At 40.2% G+C, this 26934-nt stretch overlaps 2 protein-coding genes and 1 long non-coding RNA gene across 11 annotated transcripts; 1 reads left to right on the top strand and 2 right to left on the bottom strand.

Moving 5' to 3' along the window:
* LOC119034324 (ovarian cancer G-protein coupled receptor 1) lies at positions 1–26366 on the top strand. Of its 8 annotated transcripts, none has more exons than XM_037125202.1 (8): positions 10413–10646; positions 12616–12840; positions 17380–17649; positions 18372–18521; positions 19124–19257; positions 19373–19595; positions 23667–23847; positions 23936–26366. In XM_037125202.1, the coding sequence occupies exons 3-8, from the start codon at positions 17551–17553 to the stop codon at positions 24337–24339; spliced, it is 1191 nt and encodes a 396-aa protein (XP_036981097.1). In that variant the 5' UTR covers positions 10413–10646; positions 12616–12840; positions 17380–17550; the 3' UTR covers positions 24340–26366. The 8 variants fall into 8 exon arrangements, with proteins under 8 accessions (XP_036981101.1, XP_036981100.1, XP_036981102.1 ...); XM_037125201.1 differs by lacking the exons at positions 10413–10646; positions 12616–12840 and adding exons at positions 14381–14432; positions 14906–15108; XM_037125206.1 differs by lacking the exons at positions 10413–10646; positions 12616–12840 and adding an exon at positions 1–25.
* Positions 7842–10389, bottom strand: LOC119034323. Its single transcript, XM_037125200.1, has 2 exons — positions 9802–10389; positions 7842–9372 (listed from the first exon to the last, which is right to left on the bottom strand). The coding sequence occupies exons 1-2, from the start codon at positions 10136–10138 to the stop codon at positions 8138–8140; spliced, it is 1572 nt and encodes a 523-aa protein (XP_036981095.1). The 5' UTR covers positions 10139–10389; the 3' UTR covers positions 7842–8137.
* On the bottom strand, positions 21078–24073 carry LOC119034325. 2 transcript variants are annotated; one of them, XR_005079536.1, is made up of 2 exons: positions 23956–24073; positions 21078–23819 (listed from the first exon to the last, which is right to left on the bottom strand). It is a non-coding gene; the product is annotated as an uncharacterized LOC119034325 (long non-coding RNA). The 2 variants fall into 2 exon arrangements; XR_005079537.1 differs by having other exon boundaries at positions 21078–23816.
* Positions 26367–26934: the final 568 nt, after the last annotated feature.

The raw sequence follows: 26934 nt of genomic DNA, 5'->3' as shown, positions 1-26934 counted from the left end.
CAGACCTACACACTGGACGGATTCGGTAAGAAAGAAACGTCTTTATTTCGTTTGAATTGGTAAACAACTGCTTCTTGAACTTCCCACAGTGGAATGTCTCGGTGTGTTTGCCTAAGCGGACCAATCAAAACGTTTTGTTACTTTTATCAGTGACACTTATTATTATTCATAAGTGACATGTCAGCGGATCCCTTCCGAGTGTGGATTACCCTGGAGCTGATGAAACATCACAGCGAGCGTTTCTTTACTTCGAAGAGAGATAGAATGACGGAAATGATGACAGATTTGGAAATGGTTAGAATACCTATACAAGCTATTCACTCCTGTGTTATTTATGTATTTATTTTTACTTATCTTAACCATAATGTCATGTCAGCTTCTGTTGGGGGGGGGACAAACAGTGTTGGAATTAGCAACACACAAACGTTTCCCATCACTGACTGGGTAAATTCAGTGTGAAGCTGTAGGAGACAGAACAGCTGCTTGTTGAGTACATTTGAATGTCACTATTTTATTTGTACTGGTTTGATGTACTGGGAGCTTGGTGTTACATGGATACAGGGTTACCATGTGTGGAAAAGTTGGGATACTGCATGTAGGAGAGAGTGGGGTAATGTGTGCCAGTTTTTACTTTAAGTGCCTTTAAAGCCAGGTTAATAATAATAATAATAATAATAATAATAATAATAATAATAATAAATAGGTTTTGTGGCACAACTTGCCCCCGGTGTGGGGTGAATTGTGCCATTAGAGAGAATACACCAGGGTAAATTGTGCCATTGATAATTGAAGTAAAACAAACCATTTTAATCTCACAAACGATTATGCTATATGCAGTGGGGCAAAAAAAGTATTTAGTCAGCCACCAATTGTGCAAGTTCTCCCACTTAAAAAGATGAGAGAGGCCTGTCATTTTCATCATAGGTACACTTCAACTATGAGAGACAGAATAGGGGGAAAGAATCCAGGAAATCACATTGTAGGATTTTTAATGAATTAATTGGTAAATTCCTTGGTAAAATAAGTATTTGGTCACCTACAAACAAGCAAGATTTCTGGCTCTCACAGACCTGTAACTTCTTCTTTAAGAAGCTCCTCTGTCCTCTAGTGTTACCTATATTAATGGCACCTGTTCGAGCTCTTTATCAGTATAAAAGACACCTGTCCACAACCTCAAACAGTCACAAAAAAAATCCCAGAACCACAGGGGGGACCTAGTGAATGACCTGCGGAGAGCTGGGTAAAAAGTACCAAAGTAACAAAGGCTACCATCAGTAACACACTACGCCGCCACGGACTCAAATGGTGCAGTGCCAGACGTGTACCCCTGCTGAAGCCAGTACACGTCCAGGCCCATCTGAAGTATGCTAGAGAGCATTTGGATGATCCAGAAGAGGACTGGGAGAGTGTCATATGGTCAGATGAAACCAAAATAGAACTTTTAGGTAAAAACTCAACTTGTCGTGTTTGGAGGAGAAAGAATGCTGAGTTGCATCCGAAGAACACCATACCCACTGTGAAGCATGGGGGTGGAAACATCATGCTTTGGGGCTGTTTTTCTGCAAAGGGACCAGGACGACTGATCTGTGTAAAGGAAAGAATGAATGGGGCCATGTATCGAGAGATTTTGAGTGAAAACCTCCTTCCATCAGCAAGGGCATTGAAGATGAGACGTGGCTGGGTCTTTCAGCATGACAATGATCCCAAACACACAGCCAGGGCAACAAAGGAGTGGCTTCGTAAGAAGCATTTCAAGGTCCTGGAGTGGCCTAGCCAGTCTCCAGATCTCAACCCCATAGAAAATCTGTGGAGGGAGTTGAAAGTCCGTGTTGCCCAACGACAGCCCCAAAACATCACTGCTCTAGAGGAGATCTGCATGGAGGAATGGGCCAAAATACCAGCAACAGTGTGTGAAAATCTTGTGAAGTCGTTTGACCTCTGTCATTGCCAACAAAGGGTATATAACAAAGTATTGAGATGAACTTTTGTTATTGACCAAATACTTATTTTCCACCATAATTTGCAAATTCTTTAAAAATCAGACAATGTGTTTTGCTGGATTTTATTATTATTTTTTTTCTCATTTTGTCTCTCATAGTTGAAGTGTACCTATGATGAAAATGACAGACCTCTCTCATCTTTTTAAGTGGGAGAACTTGCACAATCGGTGGCTGACTAAATACTTTTTTGCCCCACTGTAAAAGCATGCCATATGGTAGCATGCTTTAAAGGCGCTGAACAAATCAGGTCCTAGAAAAGGTTAAAAGTTTATCAGCACATTGCAGTTCACATTCAGATTTAGGCTAAGTTGAAGCTATCGGCTCCAAATAACTATCCAGTAGCCTATACTTGATCTAACTTTCTTTTTTTTGTCTCTGGTCCAGCTGGCAGGCATGTCATTGTTAATTTTTAGTGCAAACTCAAAAGCCAGTTCACGGCATTTCATGACACCTAAGCAATGAAACATTGCTGCTGGTGTCATAATATGGTCAGCTAGCTCTTCCTCCATGTTCTCAGTGAAGACTTCTTTCATAGCTTTGCTTTGTTACTTCTCCTATCTTTTTCTTATCCATATATCATCTCGTTTCCAACCTGACGTATGGTCTTCCCCTGTTGCACTTCTTTCACTGCTCTTTCCAGCTCCTCAAGAGGAGTTTAAACCCTGTCTGTCTTCCATTTGTATTTGCGTGGCATGATGGATTTTGGTCTAAAATTAAGAATGTCACATAGTTTTACTGATCAAATATAAGAATACAATGTACAATAACAATAAAATACAATAAAGTAATATATAGTAAATAATCATAACTTGGGTTAAGTTGTGCCACTGGCACAACTTACCCCAGGCCCTTTGGCACAAATCACCCCTAGCCCACCATTTTGAAAAAAATGCATCCTCCAGCTGTTTTGAGCTAGCATCATGTTAACTGTATAGACTCATGGTGTAGCTTACTAAAGCACTACAACATGTGTGAACACAGCAATCAAAAAACCTCGATCATAGAAATTTTACTTTGGAGGGAAAAAAAATGTTTTTTGAACTTAAATGTGCTTACCTGCCATGTGTCTCCCTTCTTTGCAGGATGAGTGAAATGGATGTGTCTTAAAAATTATGTGGTCACATGACCAATTTCTTCTATGGTTTTCTAGATAACAGGGGTGGCACTACTTGCCCCTTGGCACAAATTACACCACTGTCCCCTACCTCATTTCTCCATATTGTGGTCCATCAAATGCAGGTTCTTGCAGTTATAAGAGTTACAAGAATATTATGAATTCGCTATTAGAAATAAGAACGATAAAGCTTCATCACTTTATTCATCTTAATATTGCAGTGTTTCAGTGTGAAGCTGTGCTAATGAGGAAGAGTGCACTTCAGACACCCATGTCTGACTGCAGGCTAGGGATGACTGCAGGTTCACCTCATTGGTGGACCACTTTCCACCTCGCAGGCTAACTGACTGACTGATGTGTGGCTGAAGAGCAACATACTTTTTCAGCTTATAATTACTGTAACTAACTGACTGACTGACTGATCAAATACATGGATGACATTAGAGGTTCACTTTACCCAGAGAAGAAGTTTATACTCCCTTGGTGTCCAGCCATGCAGTTTGATTGGATGTCATTCTGAGATGTTTACATGTTTTGTGCTGTTAACTGCAATCATCTCAAAATGTGAAGGTGACAGTGAAGCAAAATGAAATTCGACTTGTAAACCATTGAATCAAATGAAAAAAAATCAAATGAACCTCATTAGACTGAAGATCTGATGTGATTCATTAAAAGGTAGATCTCAATCAGGGCTGTTTCTGTCTTTTTGGGGGCCCTGTGCAAGATGCTGTTCAGGGGCCCCTATTTTGTCAAACTGTGATGGATAGATTCCTAACCTTTTTAGGTGATCCACAAAGATGCAACAGTCTATTACATTTTAAGAGGAAAACAGGCCAGACTCGTGAAAACCTCTCTCAATTTGAAATCAAACATCTTAAGTTGACCTACCCAAGCAAGTTGAACTGAAAATGATAATACAAGGTAAACAATGGTGATCCTAGATGTCAATAGATGAAACTCATGCAGTGTTCCTCAAAAATGCTTCTTTTAAATTGTTAAACATTTTGAAACTCGTCATCGTGGGTGCTGAAGGTGGCTGTGCTGCTTCCTGATCTGTGGCTCTAAAATATTTCAGAATTCCTCCTGCAAAGACAAAACTCCTCAGGTTACCTAGCAAAATAGATCTTATATAATTGAAGAATGTTACACTAATGCAGAAATTTGTAATCTGCTTTTATTTTAAACTTTGCAATATACAGCACAGTGTCCCTTTAAAATATGCACCCACTTCTAAAGTTGTTACTTTTGTACTTGTTAGAGTAATAAGCACAGATAAACTGATGAGCACTATATGATACTGAAGGAATATTTTTGTGTATATTCAACAGGGTATTCCAAGTGGACTACTTTTGCCTAATTGATGATACTAGTGCATTGCCTGTAGGAAGTATGTATTCCTATAGACAGGTGGGAGGTTGAATAGCTTTTTCATGGATGGCCAAATGAGGCTGTGTCTGAAGTGGGACGTTGGGGATATTTAGGTTTGTTGTGAAATCCAATATTCCAGGGTGTAATTGGCCGTTTTCGAACTATTTTTGATTTTGCCATTATATTTCGCCTCAGAAACTATTTACCTTGCCTTGCTTGGTGTCATTATTTCAGCACAACCTCACATGTGTGACTGTACAGTTATTTTTTTCATTTTGACGTACTGTATTAACACAATGGACCTAAAATCACACAAAAAAAGAAAAAAATCTGAGTAGGAAAAAGTTAGATTTTTAATGTTTTTATAGAGCCATTTTTATTACTTATAATGCAAATATAAATTGTTGTTTGCTAAATGTGTGCAAAACATGTTTGAAATTTACAAAGTTATATGTAACTATTTACTTTTAAATGCAGGCAATGTCTCAGGCTCAGGCCTTCCTAAGTTCCTTCTTGCCTGCTCCACATTCAGCAGTCTCCTCATTGTTTTGGGATTATTAAGTTTTTAGTGCATAACAAAAAGTAACTGCTCACATTTGTATATCACATTATTAAAAAAATGTGTAAACTCTCCTTGCATTAGCTGGGCATCGTCACAAAGTTGAAAACGTGTCTTTCTGAACTTACAAATGTGATATGTGAGACAGCCAAGCTTTAACCCGTAGTGCATTATTTTTGTAGTCATTATTACTTCCTCTCCATAAGTAAGGCCTCATTTACAATACCTGGTGCAAGTGGCGATTTTACCTGTAAGCAAAGAAAATCCAAGTTTGCAGGCTGTATACATTAATTTGAATTGAAGCTCATGTACTATAATTCAAACACGTTACGCATTTTATATCCTTTTTAGATGCATCATTCAATTATTCCACGTGGTGGAAAGCCTGCAGTGGAATGCTGCACAACATGCTGCAGTCAGTTCCACTGCCCCCTTTGTGATCTGTTTTCCAGTTGTACTGCAATTGTGCTTAAAAAATATCCCATTCACAAGTTAAGGTCAGACCTGCTGTCTGCAATTTGAAAATAGTGTCTAGATAATGCATGATTGGATTGGAAAATTAACATTTGTTGAGCCCTCTAATATGTCTAGGTGGACATATTAAAGGAGGTCACTGATGGGATCTTTTCTTTTTCTTAAGCTAACTAAAGATTTGGCATTAGCTCCCCCTCCACCCCACACAATGAATGCAAACCTTACATTTATCCTGTGAGCGTTCATCTAGTTTTTCTTTTTATCCTTTCTCTGAACCAGATCATTAGGCTCGTTTTGATGCCATGCCGTAAATGACTGATGCCGGCAGCTCAGCGCAACTCGCCTCGTCGCGGCTCTCCTTGCTTAGTAGTACTAGTCGTCATAGCAGCGCGGCACAGTAGACACCAGATCTGACCAATCAGTAGAGAGCAGATCTGACCAATCAGTGGGTCAAGTGCCCGGTACTACTCACACCTTTTCCGTTGGGTCACTGCTCAGATATTGAAACTGGACTTGCAACTTAAGGGGCCCCCCTAGTGGTGCGGGAGCCCTATGCACCCGCATAGTCCACATATAGCAAGAAACTTCTCTGATCTCAATCTCCTAACCCACTTTCCCCCTCCTAAAGTGGTAGTTTTAAATCCAGTGCTGCCTTGTGTGACGTCAGTCAGTTGTATGTTTTGCCATGCTTCCATAATAACACCGCATGGATTTGCACTTTTTGTTCATCGTCAGCTGTTATTGGTCTTTTCTTTGTTTGTTAGGGCAAGACTGTTAACAGTAACATTAACAGTGTATTCCTAACTCTAGCAGAGACTAGGACATGTCGCGTGGAACCGACTTCTCTCCAACTCCAACTGCTCTTTCTGGCCAGCTGACCAATGCTGGGTGAAGGTGTCATTAACTGTGCTCCACTTGTGATATTTTCTGGGGAAGTCACCACTGAGACCCAGTGTACATCTTTGGTATTACAGCAAATGCAAGGGCTCTCATCAGTGGGCCATAGGCTCAGTCATCGTTGTGTTAGCTCATTCAGTGATAGATAATGATTTAACAGATATTTCTTGACTTGAAAATCTTTGAGATTAATACTTCAAAGCTGGGGCTGGTAATTCTGTTCAGAAGCATTTTTAATATATTTGTATGAAATCTATTAACATCCAGACAGCAATGAAAATATAAAATGCTTTGGGGAAAATATCCATATTATGTGGCAGCGACAGGGCTGTAATAACTTCATCCAATCCATTTTAGCAGCCAGAAGATATTGTGTGGACAGCCTACCTGTCCATCAACCTGTCCTTACCTTCCCATCCCGCACTGACTCCGCCCATCACTCGCTGCGTGTGACCAGAGTCCATCCATCCATCGCATTGCTGGAACGGAATGAGCTCATTGTTTAAGGACAAGAATAGCAGGGAAAGTACAGACACACTTTTCATTACTAGCCGTACCTACCTACAGCAGTTTGCACTTCCAAACAGAGGGCGAAAAGAACAGAACTCGAGAAGACTACAAACAAAAAGAAGTTGGATAGCTCAAGAGATGAAACGAGAGTCGATATTGGAGTGGCTGTTCAACGGTGGCGACAACTGATGGAGAAGAAGGCCTGAAAATGGACGCCATGATAGCTGTTTCTTTGTTGACAGGTAATGAAATGTATTATTACTCTGCATTATGTAGTCAGTGTAGTTAATGTTAGCTCCTCATGTCTCTGTTACATGTATTAGCTCAGCACTAACATCATTAGCATCGTCAGCTTGTAGCTAATGCTAGCTATCTATCTATGATGGATTGACTGATGCATGAACTGTATTTACATGTAATGTCACCGTCTGCACTCAGGCCGCCATAAACATGTACTGTGGATATAATCCATATAACAGTGTTCACGCATGCACTGCTACCCTGGGAGCTGTATATGAGAGCCGGACTAATTCTTATGTGCCACACGTGTGAAAGGCCAAGTCCACTTTTCAGATGTCATGGGGAGATTGCATATAGCTGTCAATATGGTTTGCATCGTAGTTGTATGCGGATGTCATTAGATGTTATTTATGTGACATTCATTGTGACTTTGAACTAGACGTTGTACAAATATAATATGCTGTTGTTTTTTTGTGTGTCCTTTAGTTATGGGAGGGAGGTATCAACTCATAGGGCCCTATAAAATCCGTTTTATTTTTTCCCAAATTCCGTTTTTTCCGTTTAAATTTTTTAAAATTCCGTTTTTTCCATTATAGTTTTTTAGAATACCTTTTTTTTACCTTTTACTACCAAAAACTGTGTATTTTTAATGTCAATGACTAAATGTACACAAATAAAATAGAAATTAACTTAATAAATTTATTGTTGTGACAGACAACACATTTCCACAATACAGTACCAATACAATACAGTACTTTAAAGTGCATCAAAAACAAGCAGCAAGTAATAAACTGAGGAGACAAAAAACACATTTCCTCAATAAAGTACAATACGGTACATTAAAGTGCATCAAAAACTAGCACCAAGTAATTAAACTTTAGTTGAGTTATCAAACAACAACATAACATAACTTCTTCAAACGTAACTTAAACAAGCTATTTAAGCTGTAGGACTAGTTAGTCCACATAAATTACTTCAAGTGTTCCACCTATCAGCGACATCACCATTGAAATACATGATCGCCAGCCTCTTAGTGTTGAGTTCAGTGAGTGTCTCTCTTTTGTCTGTGAGAAGAGTTTTGTATTTACTGAAGCTCCGCTCACAATCAACTGAGCTGACTGGGAAGTAGATGAAGGGCATAGCCATCTCTGCAACTCTTGGGAATCTTGCACTCAGGCCTTTCCAGTAGTTTGCAAGGTCCATATCAGTTGGCAGGGGCTTCTTGGAAACACATTGCTGATAGGCCATCCACTGCTCACTGAGCTCTGCTGATGGGTTAGCCATGGGCTTCATTGTTGAGTAGGCTTCGATCTGTTTTTCCATAGCTGGAGCCTGTCTGGGATCAAAGACCCTGGTCAGCCTGTACACATCTCTGGCTGGATGTGTGTCCCAGTGCTTTGAGAACTCTGTGAAAGCCAAATGAAAGGCATCATGGAGATTATCCAGCACGTTCCTCTTCTCTTGAACCCCCAGTTCCCTCAGGTGCTCATCAGTCTTGGGCCCATAACCACATGTTTTTGCTGTTCCATTAATAAGGTAGGAGCCAAGATCCTCCATGACATTGTATGCAGACACTGCTGTGGGTCTGTGGGTTCCTTCCAGGATGGTCAGGGATGTCATCAGTTTGGAGCAGGCTTCTGAGATGAAGTTTAGCTTGAGAGTGAGTGTCTGCACCTTCTCCTCTGTTTCCAACTGGCTGAGGACGTTCCTGACTGCCATACCTGTTGATTCTTCTGCCAACAAAAACTGTCTGTACAGGTGAACATGCTCTGCATGATATCTGACAGCCTCAAACCAGCTATTCCATCTGGAACACACTGCCTCAGGAGGAACCTTGGCCTGCACACACTCCTTGTTAATGAGGAAGGCCACCCATCTTCGCTTTCTGGTAGGCTTCTTGAAGAAGACAGATCTCATCCATGTCACTAGTGAGGTAGCATCAGAGAAGTATTTGTAATGCTGCCAGGTCTCACCCACCAGATTGATGATATGGCAGAGGCAGGTAACATGGACACTGTTTGGCATCACTCCTTTCAGGACTTCCCTGTATGCTTTCAGACAGTAGGCTGCATTATCTGTGACCACTGCCCAGGCATCATTCAGATCCAGACTGTTGCTATGGAGGGAGGCTAGTATGGCTTGGGAAACTGTTGAGTAGTTGCATCTATCCATGAAGACAAGATCCACAAGAAAGTATTGGTTTTCAACTCCTGTAATAAAAGAACAAACATTAGCTTGCATATGTAGTTCTAAAAGTCTGTTTCATTTATTGACGTAAATTAAAAATAATAATAATAAATATTATATGGCTGTGCTGATATGATTTTGATGTGATTATTTTATTTTGAAAATGTTAATAAAAAATATCAGATAAAAAAAGAAGATAAAATAGGGAAAGGAAATGGACAATATTTCCACTTCTATTACAATTTCACATCTTGATTTACATCAAGCAGTTGTATTCTGATTCTGATGCATTACCTATTAATCATCCTTAAAAAAAACCTATATTCAGTTATCCTATTACATTGTTATACATGTAACAATAAAAGTTAAAAATTCTAGCACATAATTCACTTAACAAACTGATATGAGTGATGACCGTAATACTACAGGCTGTTAAATTCACATTAACTTACCAATGACTATGTTAAGGACGCTGCAGTCTCTTGCATCAGTGGTCTCATCCACAACAACGGAGTACTTTTTCCCACGGATCTTTTGGAGCACAGAGGAGATATGTTGTTCAAACACTCGGGGGAGGTGAATTTGGCGAAGGCTGCTGACATTTTCAGGTAGTGCTCCTCCCTGTTTGCAGTGCTTTAATAGAAACGGACGCAGTTTTGTCATCTTTTCCATAGCCACAAAGTCTTCAACAAACTCTTTTCTTGAGTCTGATGACTTGAATATAGACGCAGTAATGCATGTCTGTAGGGGTCTTGCCGGCATTACTGTACTTCTCCTTATTTCGCACATGACTTTTTGACATTATGTGGTCACTGCATGTATTTTTTCGTGTCCAGTCAATGGAGTGTTGACAGAATCTGCACAATAACAGTTCACCTGACACATGAAAGTCGTTTGGGAACCGCTCGGCTCTGTACTGCGGGGTTAGCGTGGAGTTTTTTCGCAGATGCAGACGGAGCCGCTGGCAGCCGCTTCGCCATGCCTGCATTGTTTTGAAAGGGGAGGGGCTCAGTTTGTGCAAGGGGCTTGTTGTGTCACTCAGATGTGCTTCCCTCCATGCAGTTTTCCCCAGACGTACGTTCCTCCTCCAGATGAAAACGTCAGTGGAGTCAAATTATGTCAAATTCCGCGATATTCCGCGTTGAAAAGTAGATTCCGTTTTAATCGGCCGATTCCGCGATTCCGTCCGTGATTCCGTGATCGCGGAAATTATAGGGCCCTAAACTCAGTTCCATCAGTTCACGACAGAGCCATGCCGAGATGTTTCCATTGATTCTGCAGAGTCTCTGTCTGACAGGTGAGTGTAACTTAATGCTGATAGCAACATGGATCATACCACTGTTATTTATGTAATATGTACCTTTGATAGAACATTTCACATATACATACATTGTGTTCACAGTTACTAGGCAAGTCAGTATTTTGACCATATTATATTATTATGCATATTTTCCAACTCAAGCTGTATAAACTGGAATGCTTATTTGATTTAAGCCTATCAGGTGATGTGTATTTGTGTAATGAGGGAGGGTGTGGCCTAAGGAGATCAACACCCTATATCAAGGTGTGCATAATTATTAGGCAGCTTCTATTCCTCAGGGAAAATGGGCAAAAAAACATTTTTTTAAATGACTCTGAAAAGTCAAAAATTGTCAAAAAAAAATCTTTCAGAGGGATGCAGCACTCTTGAAATTGCTATGTTATTGGGGTGTGGTCACAGAACCATCAAAGTTTTGTTGCAAATACTTAACAGGATCGCAAGAAACGTGTTGAGAAAAAAAGAAGCAAATTAACTGCCGAAGATTTGAGAAGAATCAAAGGTGAAGCTTCTAGGAACTTATTATCCTCCAGTGCTGTCATATTGCAGAACTGCAACCTAGCTTGAGTGCCCAGAAGGACAATGTGTTCAGTGCTCAGAGACTTGGCAAAGGTCAGGAAGGCTGAAATCCTACCACCACTGAACAAGACACTTATGTCGAAACATCAAGACTGGGACAAGAAATATTTGAAGCGTTTTTTCAAAGATTTAATGGACTGATGAGATGAGAGTTCCATCCTGAGCTCCACTTGGACTCAGATGCCAGCAAGGTGGAGGTTCAGTACTGGTATGGGCTGGTGTTATTAAAGATGAGCTAGTGGGACCTTTTCAGGTTGAAAATTGACTCAAACGCAACTCCCAAACCTACTGCCACTTTTTAGAAGACACTTTCTTTAAGAAGTGGTACAGGAAAAAGTCTGCATCTTTCAAGAAGACCAGATTTTTATGCAGGTCTGTGCTCCATCACATGCATTGAAGTACTCCACTGCCTGGCTAGCCAGTAAAGGCCTGAAAGATTCAAGAGTAATGACAGGCCCCAGTCCCCACCTGACCTAAACCCTACTGAGAACTTGTGGTCCCTTCTCTATGAATGGAAGGCTTGTGACTGTTATTGGACAGAAGGGCTGCTATACTGGTCACTTTTTTTTATTTTTTTATTTTTTAAATGTTGAGTTGTTTATTATTTGCACTTTAACAGAAAAAAATGAGTAAGTGAGATGAGAAACTTTTAGTTTTTCAGTTAGTTGCATAATAATTCTGCACACTAATAGTTGCCAAATAATCATGCACACAGAGGTTTTCTCCTAAGAAAGCCAAAACCTCACTTTCACTTTCTTGAATATTCAGGTTTAAGGGTTATTAGGATTTTTGGATTGACCAAGAGCACTGTATAGTTGTTCATTAATAAAATTAATCCTCAAACATACAACTTGCCTGATAATTGTGCAAACAGTGTATGTCCTTCTTTAATATCATGTTGGTTTGCTTCATGTGCATGAATGTGCTTTTAGCAGGGATACAATACAAAAAAGAATGGCACAATTTCATTTTCTGCACCAGGAAAATTCTTCAAATACTGGTCCTAACAGTCAAATGTTAGCCTACTGCTTGAGACTATTTACATATTAAGACATTTTTTAACAAAATAAACTTTGCATTTCAATTCATGATCTGTTAGCTGACCACAGTAGAATTGTGGGAAACGCTGACCATAATTGTTGCACACAAAACACCTTCCACTCCCTTCAGATACTCGCTTGTCACATAAGCTTCCCATTACCTATATAACCCTAGACCCTTTATTTTTTACATAACAGTCATGTTTGTCTTTGAGAGAGAATGTGGCCCGTAAACACATTGAAATGTACCTTTTATGTCCTGTGAATATATTTAGCTCTGAAAAGCTGTATTTACTGTCAGATATGTAATTGTGCCATTGTTTCTACAGGACAATCAATGTCAAATCAGCGACAGCACCAACATCCTTGTCTGCCAACACTGACCTGTAGTTAATCTCCAGAGGGAGGAGTAGAGGAGAGGACCTGGTTGGCAGGCAGGCAAGGCTGGCAAGTACTGGAAATATACAAATACTGGAGAGCGGCACTGTGTAGTCACCATATGGGACATAATAATCTAGCACCAAAGTTGTGGAGAGACCAGGGAGATAAAGCCGGTATGCTACCAGCTGATCTGTGCCACTCTGCTGCTGTGGCTGCCATGCCCACAGAGCGACACACACACACACACACACACACACACACACACACACACACACACACACACACACACACACACACACACACACACACAGGGAGGAGCAGGTGAGGGAGAAAGGAAGGGAGAAAGGCAGACCGCAGAAGAAAAAGAAAAACAACCAGGCAGTGTCTAAATGATGAAAGGTACACTATTTTTGTAGTGTTATTTACTTGCATGTCTTCCAAAAAATTCAATAAACAAGAGTGTTGCCTAGTTCAGTTGTTATTATTGTCATCATGTAAAGTGTAAGAACTGTAATGGGTTGGTTGTTTATGCATATCATTTTCAAGACTTTATTCAGACATGTTTGAGATAATGCAATACAATGACTAGTCCCAGCAGCTGATCTGATTGCTCTAAATGTCGTCCTCAAATTCTGGCCTGTAAAGCAGTAGATGAGCTACACGATTAGATATTTTTAGGGAACATACACTGCCCTCAGCAGAGTGTCAATATATACACTTTGAATGCTGAAAACTTTAGAGATTCCTGGACAAAACTATATGTCCTAGTGTTTATATGACATGTTTTTTCATCTTCTTATCTATTCATGCTTTTGACTTGAAGTACCAGCTCTTTATCTTTCTTCACATTTTTGTACTTGCTGTGTTTATTGTTATGCACCAAAACAAAAATTCAAATGGTGAAAAACTGCTTGGCAATAAATGTGATTGTGATTAGAGTGCTTGTGTGTGCACGTTACATGCCGTTTGTACAATCACAAATTGTTGAAAGTGGTGTTTATCGGAAAAACACACCACTAATGACTTTAGATACCTGCCCATGTGCAGTCCTTCAAGTGTGAAGATCTTCCCCTGTATGCCATCTTTTCTGAGAACATTTGCTCCTTGACCTGTTACATGGCCCTGAGAAATTTGGTGCCCCAGGCAAGATCTTAGCTGGCGCCCCCTTGCATTGCAGTCAATTTCACAATCAATGTTTATACACTCACACAGAAACTGCATGTGGCATCTCCTGGCACCCGGCATTGGCAGGTAGTGGCACTGCAGTGGCAGTCTGCGGCAACCTGTGGCATGTCCGTGGCATCTCTACTTGTTTACACATTTTAATGTACAAAGTGTCATGATTCCTGTTTGTCTTGTGTTCTGGTATCTGTTTTTTTTGTTTCTTGTATTTGATTTATGTCTTTGTATCATGTCCTGTGTCATGTTTTGTTTTTCCATGCCCTCATGTGTCCTTTAAGTTTCCCTGTTTATTTCCCTTGTTGAATTTCCATGCCCTCTTGTGTCTCTTGTCCTTTAAGTTTCTCCTATGTTCTCCCCTCTGGCTCCCTCTGTCTGTTGTCTTGTTCCCTCCTGGTCTGTGCCTCTGTGCTCCTCCCCCTCATTATCTCACCTGGCTTCCTTCCTCCTCTCTCTCCTCACCTGTTCCTCGTCTTGTAATCAGTGTCTGTGTACTTAGTCTGTGCGTTTCCCTTCACTCCTCGTCCGTCATTGTTTGTATTCTGTCATTGGTTGTCCATGCTCCTGTCCATGCTCTTCCTGTCTGGTATGTTTTGGTTTTGAGATTTCCATGTTTAATTTGTACTTTGCCTTTTTCTTTGCACTTTGTTGAACTGTTTTATTTTGCTACTTTGTTTTGCTGTTGCGTTGCTACTTTGGTTTTTGTCCTTGATTAATTTTTCGATGCTCCTTGGGTTTTTGTTGCCATCAGCTTTAAATTAAATCTCGCCTTTTGTTCCCCTTCACCCTTGCCCCCATGTGTAACTGCATTTGGGTCCACCTCCCCTTTCCATAGTTTTTCCCTTTTTAAATCCCTAAGCTGACACAGTTTTGACCAATTTGTCTTTGTTTTGCACTTCTAAATATTATCTTTATTATCCTATAATATTATCTCTATTCATATCTTTTCCGTAGCGTAAATGTGAATGTACAATTCTTATTCTTATATTTAATATTAATATATCTTTTTTTTATATTTTCCCTGTGTTCATATTATTCTTGCGTTTCTGAACTGCCGAGCGGGTGCCAGGAGATGCCATGGACATGCCAGTGGTTGCCGCAGACTGCTGCTGCAGTGCCTACTACCTGCCAGTGTCACTGGGAGGATCTCGCTGTCGCTCAGACACAGAGTGGCAACAATAGAAGTTCGAAACGCTGGCTGATCATGTGGTCCATGTAGCCTCCAAAACAGGGGTCACCAACATGGTGCCTGCTAGCACCAGGTAGCCCCCGAGGACCACATGAGTAGCACTCAGCCCTGTTCTAAAAATGAAAATTGAATATTGATATTGTCTGTTTCCCACCTTGTTAAGTCATTGTTGATTAATTATTGAGAGAAATCATTAACATGATCAGTGATGTCACATAGATGAGTGTCAATCATTAATAATCATATATTACTAAAGGCAAACTGAGGAAAAAAAAAAATTATTTCAGAAGAGTGTATGAAACTGGTAGCCCATCGTATGACTCAGTACCCATGAAGTAGCTCTCAGTTTCGAAAAGGCTGGTGACACCTGCTCCAAAAGTTCCGGGAAATGCGTAGCGGGCAATAGAAAACAGGAAAACCACGATAATCGGATAATAATTCTAATCGTAAATCCATGGCAAATTTGATTTTAATTCATTGCAAATAAATGGAATTCTATCACTATTTAACTATTCTCATCAATGTATATGCGCTTTTGTTAATTGCTGTGAACTCCATTAACATTAAACCTGTACTGCAATAAAATCTTTTTTTAAATTATTTATTTATTTTTTTTATACTTTAGGGAGGCAGACTAACAATAAATGGAATTCTATCACTATTTGTTAACTATTCTTGGTTATCCCAAACTTGCGCTGCAGATGCATAATAAATCACAGTCTTGTTTTTCCCAATGCACTTCATACCACAATGAATTCCTTAAAAACAGTATCTAAAGAAGTCAAACAGATCAGCATGTCAAGCTGTTTGTGTCCTTTCCGCTATGTTGTCATGAATACAGTCTTCACTGTGCTGCATGGGGACGCTCCAGTCGCTGGTAGATAGGCGTATGGCTTCACCAAACACAGGAGAAAAGCAGGGGTGGCTAAAGTCAGAAGGAGCAATTTAACCACCTACAAAGATTTGAACAACAACAGAATATGTGAGGTAATATTCAAACAATGCATTTGCACTTTCACACACTTTCAAATACCACACCACTGGGAAGTTTAAGATTGTTTAAATTAAAAACAGAGAGCAGAGAACAAGAAAAACAATGCAAAAACCAAGGGAAGTTAAGTAACAAATTGCCACTCCTCCCAAGAAGAAGCCTGTGATGTCATTTACTACATCGAGGAACTGTTTAAGACTGGTTCCTCCCTCACGGAGCTTCCAAATGCAGCAGGCTTTCATCATGCTGTGGAGTAAAAGAAAAGATCATCAGGAGATTTATTAGGTTGAAGCAAAAAACAAAACAAAACGACAGCAGACACGGCAAAACAAAACTTAAAAGATGGCCATCTTGGAAGCAAGAGCCAAACAGTTCAACATCAAGCAACCCCAGAACAGCTGAAAAAGTTTCAGGACAAAGCCAGCATTGCTGCCCCCTGCACCTAGTTGTATCCGGCAAAAATCACCGTTCTACCAACTACTAGAACCTGGCTACCATCATTAACAAGAGACATGTAATATCCTTGTCATCATCACTCCTGAGCTATAACATCTGTGGTCCTTTACTCTTCAGTTCTCCTGATGTGCAGCATGCAGCACCAATGCTGTATGATTACTTAAAAGATATACAAATTTTGAATACATAGATGCAGTTTCTGTGTGAATCCATGAAAACTGATTGTGAAACTGACTGCGATGCAAGGGGGCGCCGACTAAGATCTGGCCTAACGCACCAAATATCTCAGGGCTGGCACTGGACACGGGTGAGCGGAGCGCGGGGCAGGTTTTGCGATTGTCATTTTTAAGGTGTCATGTGCAAATAAATAAATAAATAAATAAACAAATAAATAAATAAATAAAAATAATAAAAGAATCATTATTAGCCACACATCTACAAAAATATGCCTGCATTTCAAAATGATAAGCATTTATATTTCCTATTAGCTTATCCAGGCGTGCTTGCGCCCTCCCAGAACTCCCATTCCCCACGCTGGCTTACTTACATTTTTAAAAATTGCATCCCTCTAATTTTCCTTTGAGTGCGGGTCGGGCGTTGGTATAAATTTACAGCAGATCGGCTCGGGTGCGGAGTGTAATTTGTGCTACTGTTGGAAAACGGGTCAGATGCGGTTTTAAGTGTGGCGGGTACGGGCGGATGCAAGTTTGCAAAATAAGTCCCGTACAGGACTCTGAGGCAGGTTGATTTGATTGGGCTGCTTTTTGTCAGTCAAATACCAACACTGGCTCTGCATCTAGCCATTGTGTCAACGCATCACAGTAACAGCTAAATCTCATATGCAGTAGGCCTAGACCGTTTATCTCTAACAAGCAACATTATTTTTGTGTTTCACAGTTAAGCTGGACCAACCAACCAAGATGACAAACACTGAACAATTTGGGAGAGCTGCAACCAACAAGAAGATCTGTTTGTGATTTGTGTGTTGTTACATGCATGTGTAAACATGTCTGAAAGCACACGTGTGTGCATGTTAAACACGAAGTAGCGTGAGGCCAGTGGGGTGGGATGGCGTTCACCATGTCTGAGGGAGACGTGATGAACTGCACCATCAGCCATGAAATCCACCAGTACCTCTTCTCCTCTGTGTACATCCTCGTATTATTGGTAAGTATGTGTACATGTCAAATACTTTATGAAGGTGCAGATTTAATGGAATGAGATATTTGATTGTTTCCAAATGTAGGTCAGTGTGACCGATTAAGCAGTCATATCTCAACGTCTAAAAAGCCTGGTTCCTCCTTGATAATATATTTCAGCACACATCCTCATAGGGCAAGTTCAGCTAATGTGTGCTATTTGCAGCATGACTCACTGTTTTATGTTGCATCATCGGGGGTCATGTTTGTGGTACTGCTTTTTTGCATGCATTTTGCAGATTGTTACATCAGATTGTCTATTCTTTTAAGTTGTGAGGAGTGGTGGTCTGGGAGGCAGATAGGCATGAGTCCTACTTTCCATGCAGAAGACAAGAGCTTGTGTTCTGTCAGAGACATGTGATTAACGTTTACTATTTCAGTATGCGTAACCACAATCATTCCCTAACCTCAATCAAGAGTTTTTGTACCCTAACCCAATACTGCCATATTTTATTTGCCCAAACTATGATCTTTACCTTCAGTCAAACTTGGCATGTTTTATTTTCCTCACCATAACCATACCAAAGCTGCCATGTCCAGATGTATTGGATGCCTGAAACTTTAAATGTAGGACCTGGATTGTCTTGTCTAGGTTTGTCTGAGCAAGTCGTGATTTAGTAATCAAGTCATAAAAAGGAAGGCAGTGTATTGTCAGAGAATTAAAATCACAGTAAATAATCTTGATTCCAGATTGGTGTACCCTCCAACTTGTACTCTTTGTACCACGCTGCTGCGCAGCTGAAGCAGAAGAATGAGCTGGGTGTTTATTTAATGAACCTCACTGTGTCTGACCTGTTATATCTGGCATCATTTCCACTGTGGCTACAGTACATCTTTCAGGTAAACTACCCATCAGTCATTCATTCTATTTATGTGATTTGCTTAATTCCTTCATTCCTTTTAGGGATTATGTCATTTTGGCTCAAGTGCCTCTTTTTAGAATAACAAATTAGGAATTCTTTGTATTGTTAAAAGACAGAAAAAAAAACTAATTATGTCAGAATACAGTTCTTTATAGTTGCACTTCCCTGCTTTATTTAAGCATGATTAAGTGTAGCTTAAAATAGTTTGCACTTAAAGCTTTAGCAACTTACTATGTTTTGTGTGGTTGTGTTATGATTTTGGCATCAATCTTTAATGAAATGTCGTAACAACATAACATAACAACTTGAATGAAAGTGTTTTTTGTTACATTGCCTAATGAAGCTAGAAGTTCATGTTGTCTTATTGTTGCTGCTCACATCACATTTTTAATTAAAATGCCACTGATATGTTAATGTAAAAACCATCAAAAAATGTAAGATGTTTAAGTAAATGTAGGCTATATAAGGTTAGGTCTTTAACCTGTTTTACGTTACGTTATAGTCAGGTTGTCCACATGTCATCTACCTAACGTATTGTACATCTATCTAGAGTCTAGTTTTATGTGGTCGTTGTTTCAGGATGATGACTGGCGTCACAGAGAATGGTTGTGTCAGTTGTGTGGGTTCCTGCTCTATGAGAACATCTACATTAGCATTGGTTTCCTGTGTTGTATCAGTCTGGATCGCTACCTGGCTGTGGTCCATCCTTTAAGGTAATTTGGATTCACCATACAGGTACCGTCAACTTTTCACCACTGCTCCTAAGTATTTATACAGTTTTACCAATTTGTGTTGAACGCCAATCTCTCTCTCTCTCTTTGTCTCCAGGTTCACCTCTCTCCGCTCTATGAATGCTGCGTGGCTCGTTAGTGGCATCATCTGGCTGAAAGAGATCGCTGTGGGCGTAGTTTTCTTCCGCCACAAAGAACTGAGCCAAGACTGGAAGAACCAATCAGTGTGCTTCGAGCACTACCCCATGAAGCCGTGGGAGTATCCAATCAACTACTACCGCTTCACTATTGGCTTCATGTTCCCACTGGCCATTCTATCGGTGCGTTAACTGTTAAAGAAATCTATCATTGATCACATTTTACTGAAAATATTTTGATAGAGCAGCATTTAAATTATTATTTTATTTTTTACCACATTTGAGTTGATTTTTTTAATATAATTTTAACAAATGTTTTTATGCATCTAATAATCTGTGTCTGAAATGTCTGCGTTAATAATGCTGTTGCAGCTAGCAGAAACTGAATTTGATTTAAACTGAGTTCTGTTCTTTATTGTTCACCTTAATCATCAAATCCACTTTAAAGTGAAACTCTCGCCAAAATGCAACCTAGGCTTTTTTTGTGAATGTATATGAGTCAAGCCTTCGTGTAAAAGCATAATTACGGCGAAAGAGGCACATTCAGATTTACCACATTTTCGTTTTCGGGTCAAGCTCATTTTCTCAGTGCAAAGGGCACTTTAATGATAGAATAGAATTACTTTTTTGATCCCAGACAGGGAAATTATTTAGCATCAAAATTTGATAGCATCACAATTTTTAAAACACCAAGGAGGCTGGACACAACATGAAACTTTGCTCGTAAGTATCACCAGGGTCTCTACACATGAACACGAGCATTGAGAACGTTGTCTGTGTACACAGAGTTTACAAAAAAGAGAGCTCTTGGACAACTCGTATTAGCAGATGTTTCCTCTGCTCGCCGCTGTCCTGCCAGTGAAAAGTATCGATCTGCGAATGTAATGTAACATGGAGGACAGTTAAGGTGGACCGCTCCTAAAGCTTAGTTCCATATAAATGCACGGATAATTCGTTGTTTTGTCTTAAGCAACAAACAATATTGACCTTGAAGTTAAAAAAAGGAGCCTCATATAAGAAACATTACTAAAATAAAAAGCCGGAAAAGTCACGCAAGATATGGCAAGGATAGTAACAGTAGTGTTCCATCTTAACTCTCCTCAAAGTTACATTGCATTCTGAGATCGATACTTCTCGGCTGCCATGACGACTGGGAGCGGAACAAGCTACTGCTAAGGTGAGTTGTTCAAAAACCATCTTCTTAGCAAACTCTGTACACAAACAATGTTCTCAATGCTTGTATTCATGTGTAGAGACCCTGGTGATACTACGAGCAAAGTTTCATGTTGTATCGAGCCTTCTTAGTGTTTTAAAAATAGTGATTTTGATGCTATCGTAAAAGTGCCCTTGCACTGAGAAATTGAGCTTGACCTTAAAAAGAAAATACTGTTAATCTTAAAAGTGCCTCTTTTGTAGTAATTATGCTTTTACACTCATGCAACACCAAGCATACCTTTAACCTGACAAGTGGTCTAATCAGCCCGAGTCATTCATTCATAGCGTGTGGGTATGCAGGGACATTAAGCAATAGTTTCAGTTTTAGGCCTCTATTCATGCTTCATGTTCTCAAGCACTGATACCTGGGCTGTAAAATAAAACTCAGCAAGTTGTTTTTTGGTAACAGATGGAATCATTAGCCCTGAAAATGAATAACAGCACTATATCTCCATAGAGAATTGCTGACTTTTAATAAATCAGGCTTCCAGTAAATGTATGTTTTTAAGTTTTTCACAAGTCGAAATAACGATCTAAGAGTTTTTCTGTGCACTCAAAGGTTTATTTCTCTAGACTTTTGAGCCCATATTTGTTAAAATCAGTGTTAGTGACTACACCCGACTGGTGTGACATATCAAGATGCTGATTAAACAGCATGGTTATTGCACAGGTATACCTCATTCTGGTCTCAATTAAAGGCCACTGTTGGCATCAGATGTCCAGTGGCTGGTGTATAACAATCCTACAGGGAAAAAGTTTGATGTAGAGGTCCTGGGCTGGTCAGCACAATGCATCAAAACATGAGACATCTGTAGTAAAGTAACAATACTAAAATAAAAATCCGGCAAGGCGTCAGGCAGATGGATTATCTATCTAAAAAGAGTGAAATTATTCATACACACGTTAATTAACAGATATAAACAGAGTTAAAGAGCATCACAGTGTACGTAAGAGTTTGGGGTTTTTGTATATAAAAACTTTTATATTCTTAGTTGCCGTTTATTTTCTTTGATTGTTCTGTATGATTTAAAGCCAGCTGACAAAATATAATTAATGCTGAATGGTAGGTTTAATAAGCCAAGGCCTGAGCCTACACCTTTTCAGTCCTGTTTTGTTCGTTTGATTTGTTTTTGTGAAGCTAGAAAGCATTAAGTTAATTTGTCTCTCTTCCAGTGTAGTTGTAGTTTTATAAAATGGAAAATGACCAAACTAAACTAAACTAAACTAAACTAAACTAAACGAAAAAAAGAAATAAGCCTTTAGTGTGCACAGAAAAAGGCTCACAGTCTTATAGGTAACACCCCACTGAAAGGCATGCATGTTTTTCCTGCTTGTGTTGTCACTCTAACCTCTCTAGGTCACTTGTCTTTAAAGCAATTGACCCTCAAGAGTTTCGGGAAATCGTGAGAATGAGTTACAAGTACGTAAGATGCTTCTCGCCTTCATTCACCTTAAGTGAATGTAGCCTTGGCCAGGAGGACTTGATGTCATCAGGCAGTACCCATCGTTCACTGGGTGAACGACCCTTATCCGCAACACCCTACCGATGCTCCATAACCAGCAAGAGGCTCTTTCTGCTGCCTCCCCCATCCTGCGAGCTGCTGCCTTTCTCTCCATTCCTGACATTGCAATGGCTGTGAGCATTCACAGAGCACCACACTGACTGAGCAGGGAATCCTCTACAGCCGACCCCGGCCAGGAACAGCCATGCCTGCTATCCCTTCCCCCTGCAGTCATGCAGAAGAAGGTCTTGGTACTTGGCACTCTTCCTTTCAAAGGCCTGTTCACACCCCTCCTCCCATGGGACTGTAAGTTCAGTGAGGATGATATTTTTTTGCCTCTTCTGACCACAGTACCATATCCGGCCTCAGGGTTGTCTGGACAATCTGGGGGAGCTTCCGTCTTCCTCCCAGGTTGACCTTCATTTCCTATGATTGGGCCTTTGGTAGCTTTTTCCCCTCCCTTATAAACTGAATTGATGTTGTTTTTCAGTGGTTTTTCAGTTGGCGTTTCTTTTTTCTCTCCTGCTCTAAGGTGTTAGCAAGTGTCATGAGCACCTTCTCATGGCGCACCTGTACCTTCCTTTAGTGAGTGCTGTTTTATACCTGGACAAGATGTGTGCCATGGTGATTTCCTCAACCACGGATGACAGAGGAAGTAGGAGCTGCCCTGATCTTATGTAGAGGCCTACTAAAGTGAAGCTTGGAGGGATTCCCAACCACTTTTGGAGGTACTTATTGATCTTCCTCTCCACTCCTTCAAAGCATGTCATCGGGACTTCATACACAGTCAGCAGCCACATGAGTCTTAGCAATAGTTCGCGATCCTGTTCTGGCCTTCTTCACCACCCCAAGATTGGACTTCCCCCCCAGGAGGGTTCACTGCTGTTGAGCTCTTTTTCCGTGGGCCTTTGTGCTGTTGATACTTGGGTTGGCATCCAGGGCCTGGATTCTGGAGGTGTCATTGTGGGTCTCCCTCAAGAACGCCTCCATATCTTTTCTGGGGCTGGTCAGCCTTCCTGATTTTGCTTCACCCAGCAGTGTTCTGGTGAATTGGAAGGGGTCTTTGGTGAACTGGGATCTTTTGTTCTCCCTATCCTTCCTCTTCTTCCGAGTGCTTTCTGCTCTTCGGAGAGTACAGAGGCGCTCCTGGAGTCAGATCCTTGATGCCTTTCCTTTCATCAACAGGGGCTCTTTTGAACAGCTTGGTGAGAGTCTTGATTTCTTCCCTCAGACGATGAGTTTCCCTTTCTCTTCTACTTGGCTGGTATGCAGACTTGATGTTGACTTTCTTCTCCTCAATTCTAAAATGCTCCCTTGCCAGGTTGTAGGTTATTGTTGTGAGAGTATTGACTTTCTGCTCAGCTGTCCCTGCTAGTGTGGCTTCTAGCACTTTGTCGAGATCTTGGTCTAGTTGGTACCACACTTTGTTTTCGCTCAATTTGGGCCACCATTTAATTCATAATCTAATTGCCAGTGGTTGTGGCCACATCAACGATCATTTGTTTGTTGTCATTATATTGTCATTATGTCTGTTCAGATCAGCTACCTGTGTATCCTTCGTGCCGTTGGTCGGAGTGCTGGGACACAGCCAGATCAAAAGACGAGGATCAGGCAGTTAGTAAGCAGCACTATCCTCATCTTCCTTGTCTGCTTCTCCCCCTACCACATCTTCCTGTTAGCACGCACCCTGCTGGAGCGGGAATGCAAGTTCATCACAGGTACACTTTCTTTTCTACAAACGAGTCCACTAACTCAGGCTGAAAAATTATGTGTCTTAACCATGATGCCTCTATTTTTGTTTTCTAGTAATATTTAACTACTACCACCTGTCATTGTTGCTGACCAGCCTGAACTGCGTTGCTGACCCAGCTCTCTATTGCTTTGTAAGCGAAAGTGCCCGCCATGGACTGCAGAGAGCCATTTTCAAGCCTGTTGCCAGAATACTGTGCTGTTGCTGTCGTCGCGGCAACGCCAGCCCGAGCAACCCAACTACCGATTCCCATGAGGTCGCCACCGATAATAAATATGGCCATCAAACCGTAACCCTGCTCACACACACAGTCACACGTAACTACATAAAAACAGACACTCTCAGGAAAAACTCCAATTTAGTCTCACTAACTGATGACAAAACAGTCATACCTTTATCTGTACAAAATAAGGACAGTCTGACAAATGTGTGGACAGTGATGAAAGACTCAGCTGTATGATAGCCCTGAAAGAGTATGGCAGCGAGGACGGAGGAGACTGACAATAACAACGGATTGCCTAGTGGGATAGGGGACAAAACTGGAAGACTAAGCAGAACTAAGCAAAGAGGAAAATCACAACTAACATGACAGTGAGGCTCAGTGTAGGCATTGACCTAGTGAAAGTTGGCTGCCCGACACAGCTTTGTTTACATCATTATCGTGCAATGGCATTGGATGACAACATTTCCTCTCTCTCTCAAGTATTTACACTGAGGTCTGAAAAGAGAAAATGGAAATCGAACAATCCAGTGTGCCTAACTCCAAGACTCTTTGGTGCTGTATTTTTTGCAAAAAAACGCAACTATTCCCATGACGTTACTTGTTCATAATGAGTAGTTAATGAAGTTACACTACAGGCAACAGTGCAAATGAGCTGATTAAAAAAAAAAAAAAAAGATGAGGTCCTGCCAGTTTTAACATGTTGCTACTGCCACTCAGAACAAATGTATCATTAAGTGGTAAATTATACCCAAACACATCATATGTTTTATTTCCAGCTGTCACGTAATTTGGAGAATATTAAAAATGAGTTATTGAGGGTATTCATTAACTCATATTCGACCCTATTGGGTGGGAAACATGAAAAGTAACAGAACAAAACATTCCATATCAGAACAAGCTGAATAAAATCTTTACTTGAAGTGTTGCTGATACTACAATTATAAGGGCCCATTCTGTGTGTTTGTTTGCAAATTGTTTTGATCACTGCATGAACACCATGTGCAAAATTACAGCCCTGATTGCTAGAAAACTTGGGAGCATTCCACAACTTTCATGGTCTTTCATTGTCCGTATCTGAACTTGTTGAAGCATGCTGCTAGCTTGAAATTATTAAGCAGATATTCACTAAAATCAATTAAGTTGATGTGGTAAAACATTAAATATTGTCTTTGAAGCCTAATGTTAAAAAAGATATATTACAAAATTTTCACATGCTGTTTTTTATTGTGTCAGTTTACCAACGTTTTTGGAATCAGAGTTTAGTTGGTTGAATACTATCTTTCATTAGCTATTTTCCCCTATGCCTCCTGGCTGTGCTTGGTTTGACACAGTGGGGCAGGTGTTTTCATTTCCACCCCAACTAGGCTACCTGCTTGAACGTGTGCTGGTACAAAACTGCTCTGCTAATTCAGTTAGAAACATGTTTAATTTTCTATAACTTCTTCATAATAAAACTCTACCATTATTTGGTCATTTAAAAGCTTTAATATGAAGCAGCATTACAGGAAATGTTTGCGTAACCAAACATGACTCCCAAAACAGCTGAAAGCAAACACACGACAGCGATTCACTTACAAGCTGCACAAGTACTTAGAGCTGAGCACACCTCACTTCATCACTTGATCCAAGTCCAATACTTTGACACACACAGCAGCCCACTTCTTGCAACAACTGTAGCAACTAGATCACAAAAATAATTATTTCATTTAAATATGAGAATTTATGACAGCACACACCTCACAGAGGGAGAGATGATTATTTTCCTCTAGAAGATGTAATAAGCTGTACTTTTTGTCAAATTAGACAAAAACAAATAATATGTTTTTTTTAGACAATATTATTCACAAATATATGCAGAGGGATTTGTATCCATAAAGCTGGATACCTATCTGTACCAGAGTAATTTGTATCCGCAAAGCTGGATCCGTATCTGTGCCTGTAATTTGCAACTTGTATATCATCATTTGTTAATCAACTTAGTATTTTTCAGTGGAAATATATTTGTGAATTTCCATGTATTTGTGTGGATACTTTTGAGACTCTTCTACTGTGCTGCTTCACACAAAATCCAGAAAATGCAGGGCGCAGATGACTCGTAAAATGTCACTTGACTCGTGTTTTGTAAAACACAATTCACAAATAAATGCAGAGTGATTTATATCTGTAAATCTGAATCCATGTCTGAGCCAAACAAATTTGTATCTGTAAATCTGGATCTGTGTCAACTTTGTACTTTTCAGTGTAAATATATTTGTGAATCTCCATCTTTTGCTGTGGATCTTTTTGAGACTGTTTTCCGCAGTTTTGTGTCACACAATCACAACTTGTGTGTGTCTTTCAGTAGATGGCGCTAATGCATCATTTATAGACGCCCTTATACTAAACAGAAAAAGAAGAAGACCAAGCCAAGTGCTGCCACTGGTTACCTGCTTGATGAAGGGGCAGCAGCAGTTTGGCTAGCCAACTAGCTGCATCCATGCTGCTACATTCACACTTTATTGATTATGAAAAGTCACTCAGAGCCTAACGTAACGTTAGATCAGAGATGACAAGCTAACCTCCTTACTTTAGTCATGTCTGTGTCAGAAAACTTCCTTCAGATGAAAGGCATTTGTGGTGGCAGTTAGTGGTAGTGGTCTGCCTGCTATAACATTTGAGGCTATATGTATATAATTAACTGTATATTGTTTTATGTTATTTTCCATTTTTCGACATTGCAGTGTACACCTCCAGCAAGAAACCGTGTCAAAAAGTCACAAATAATGCTCAGACCAGCACCAAACTTCAACAGTACAAATAGGGTCTCAGCACATAATTCAAGGCATCAAAACT

The sequence above is a fragment of the Acanthopagrus latus genome, chromosome 16 (genome assembly GCF_904848185.1).
Source record: "Acanthopagrus latus isolate v.2019 chromosome 16, fAcaLat1.1, whole genome shotgun sequence".
In the NCBI taxonomy this organism is placed as follows: Eukaryota; Metazoa; Chordata; class Actinopteri; order Spariformes; family Sparidae; genus Acanthopagrus; species Acanthopagrus latus.
Note: the sequence above shows the minus strand (reverse complement) of the source record. Positions and strands in the feature narration are given on the sequence as shown.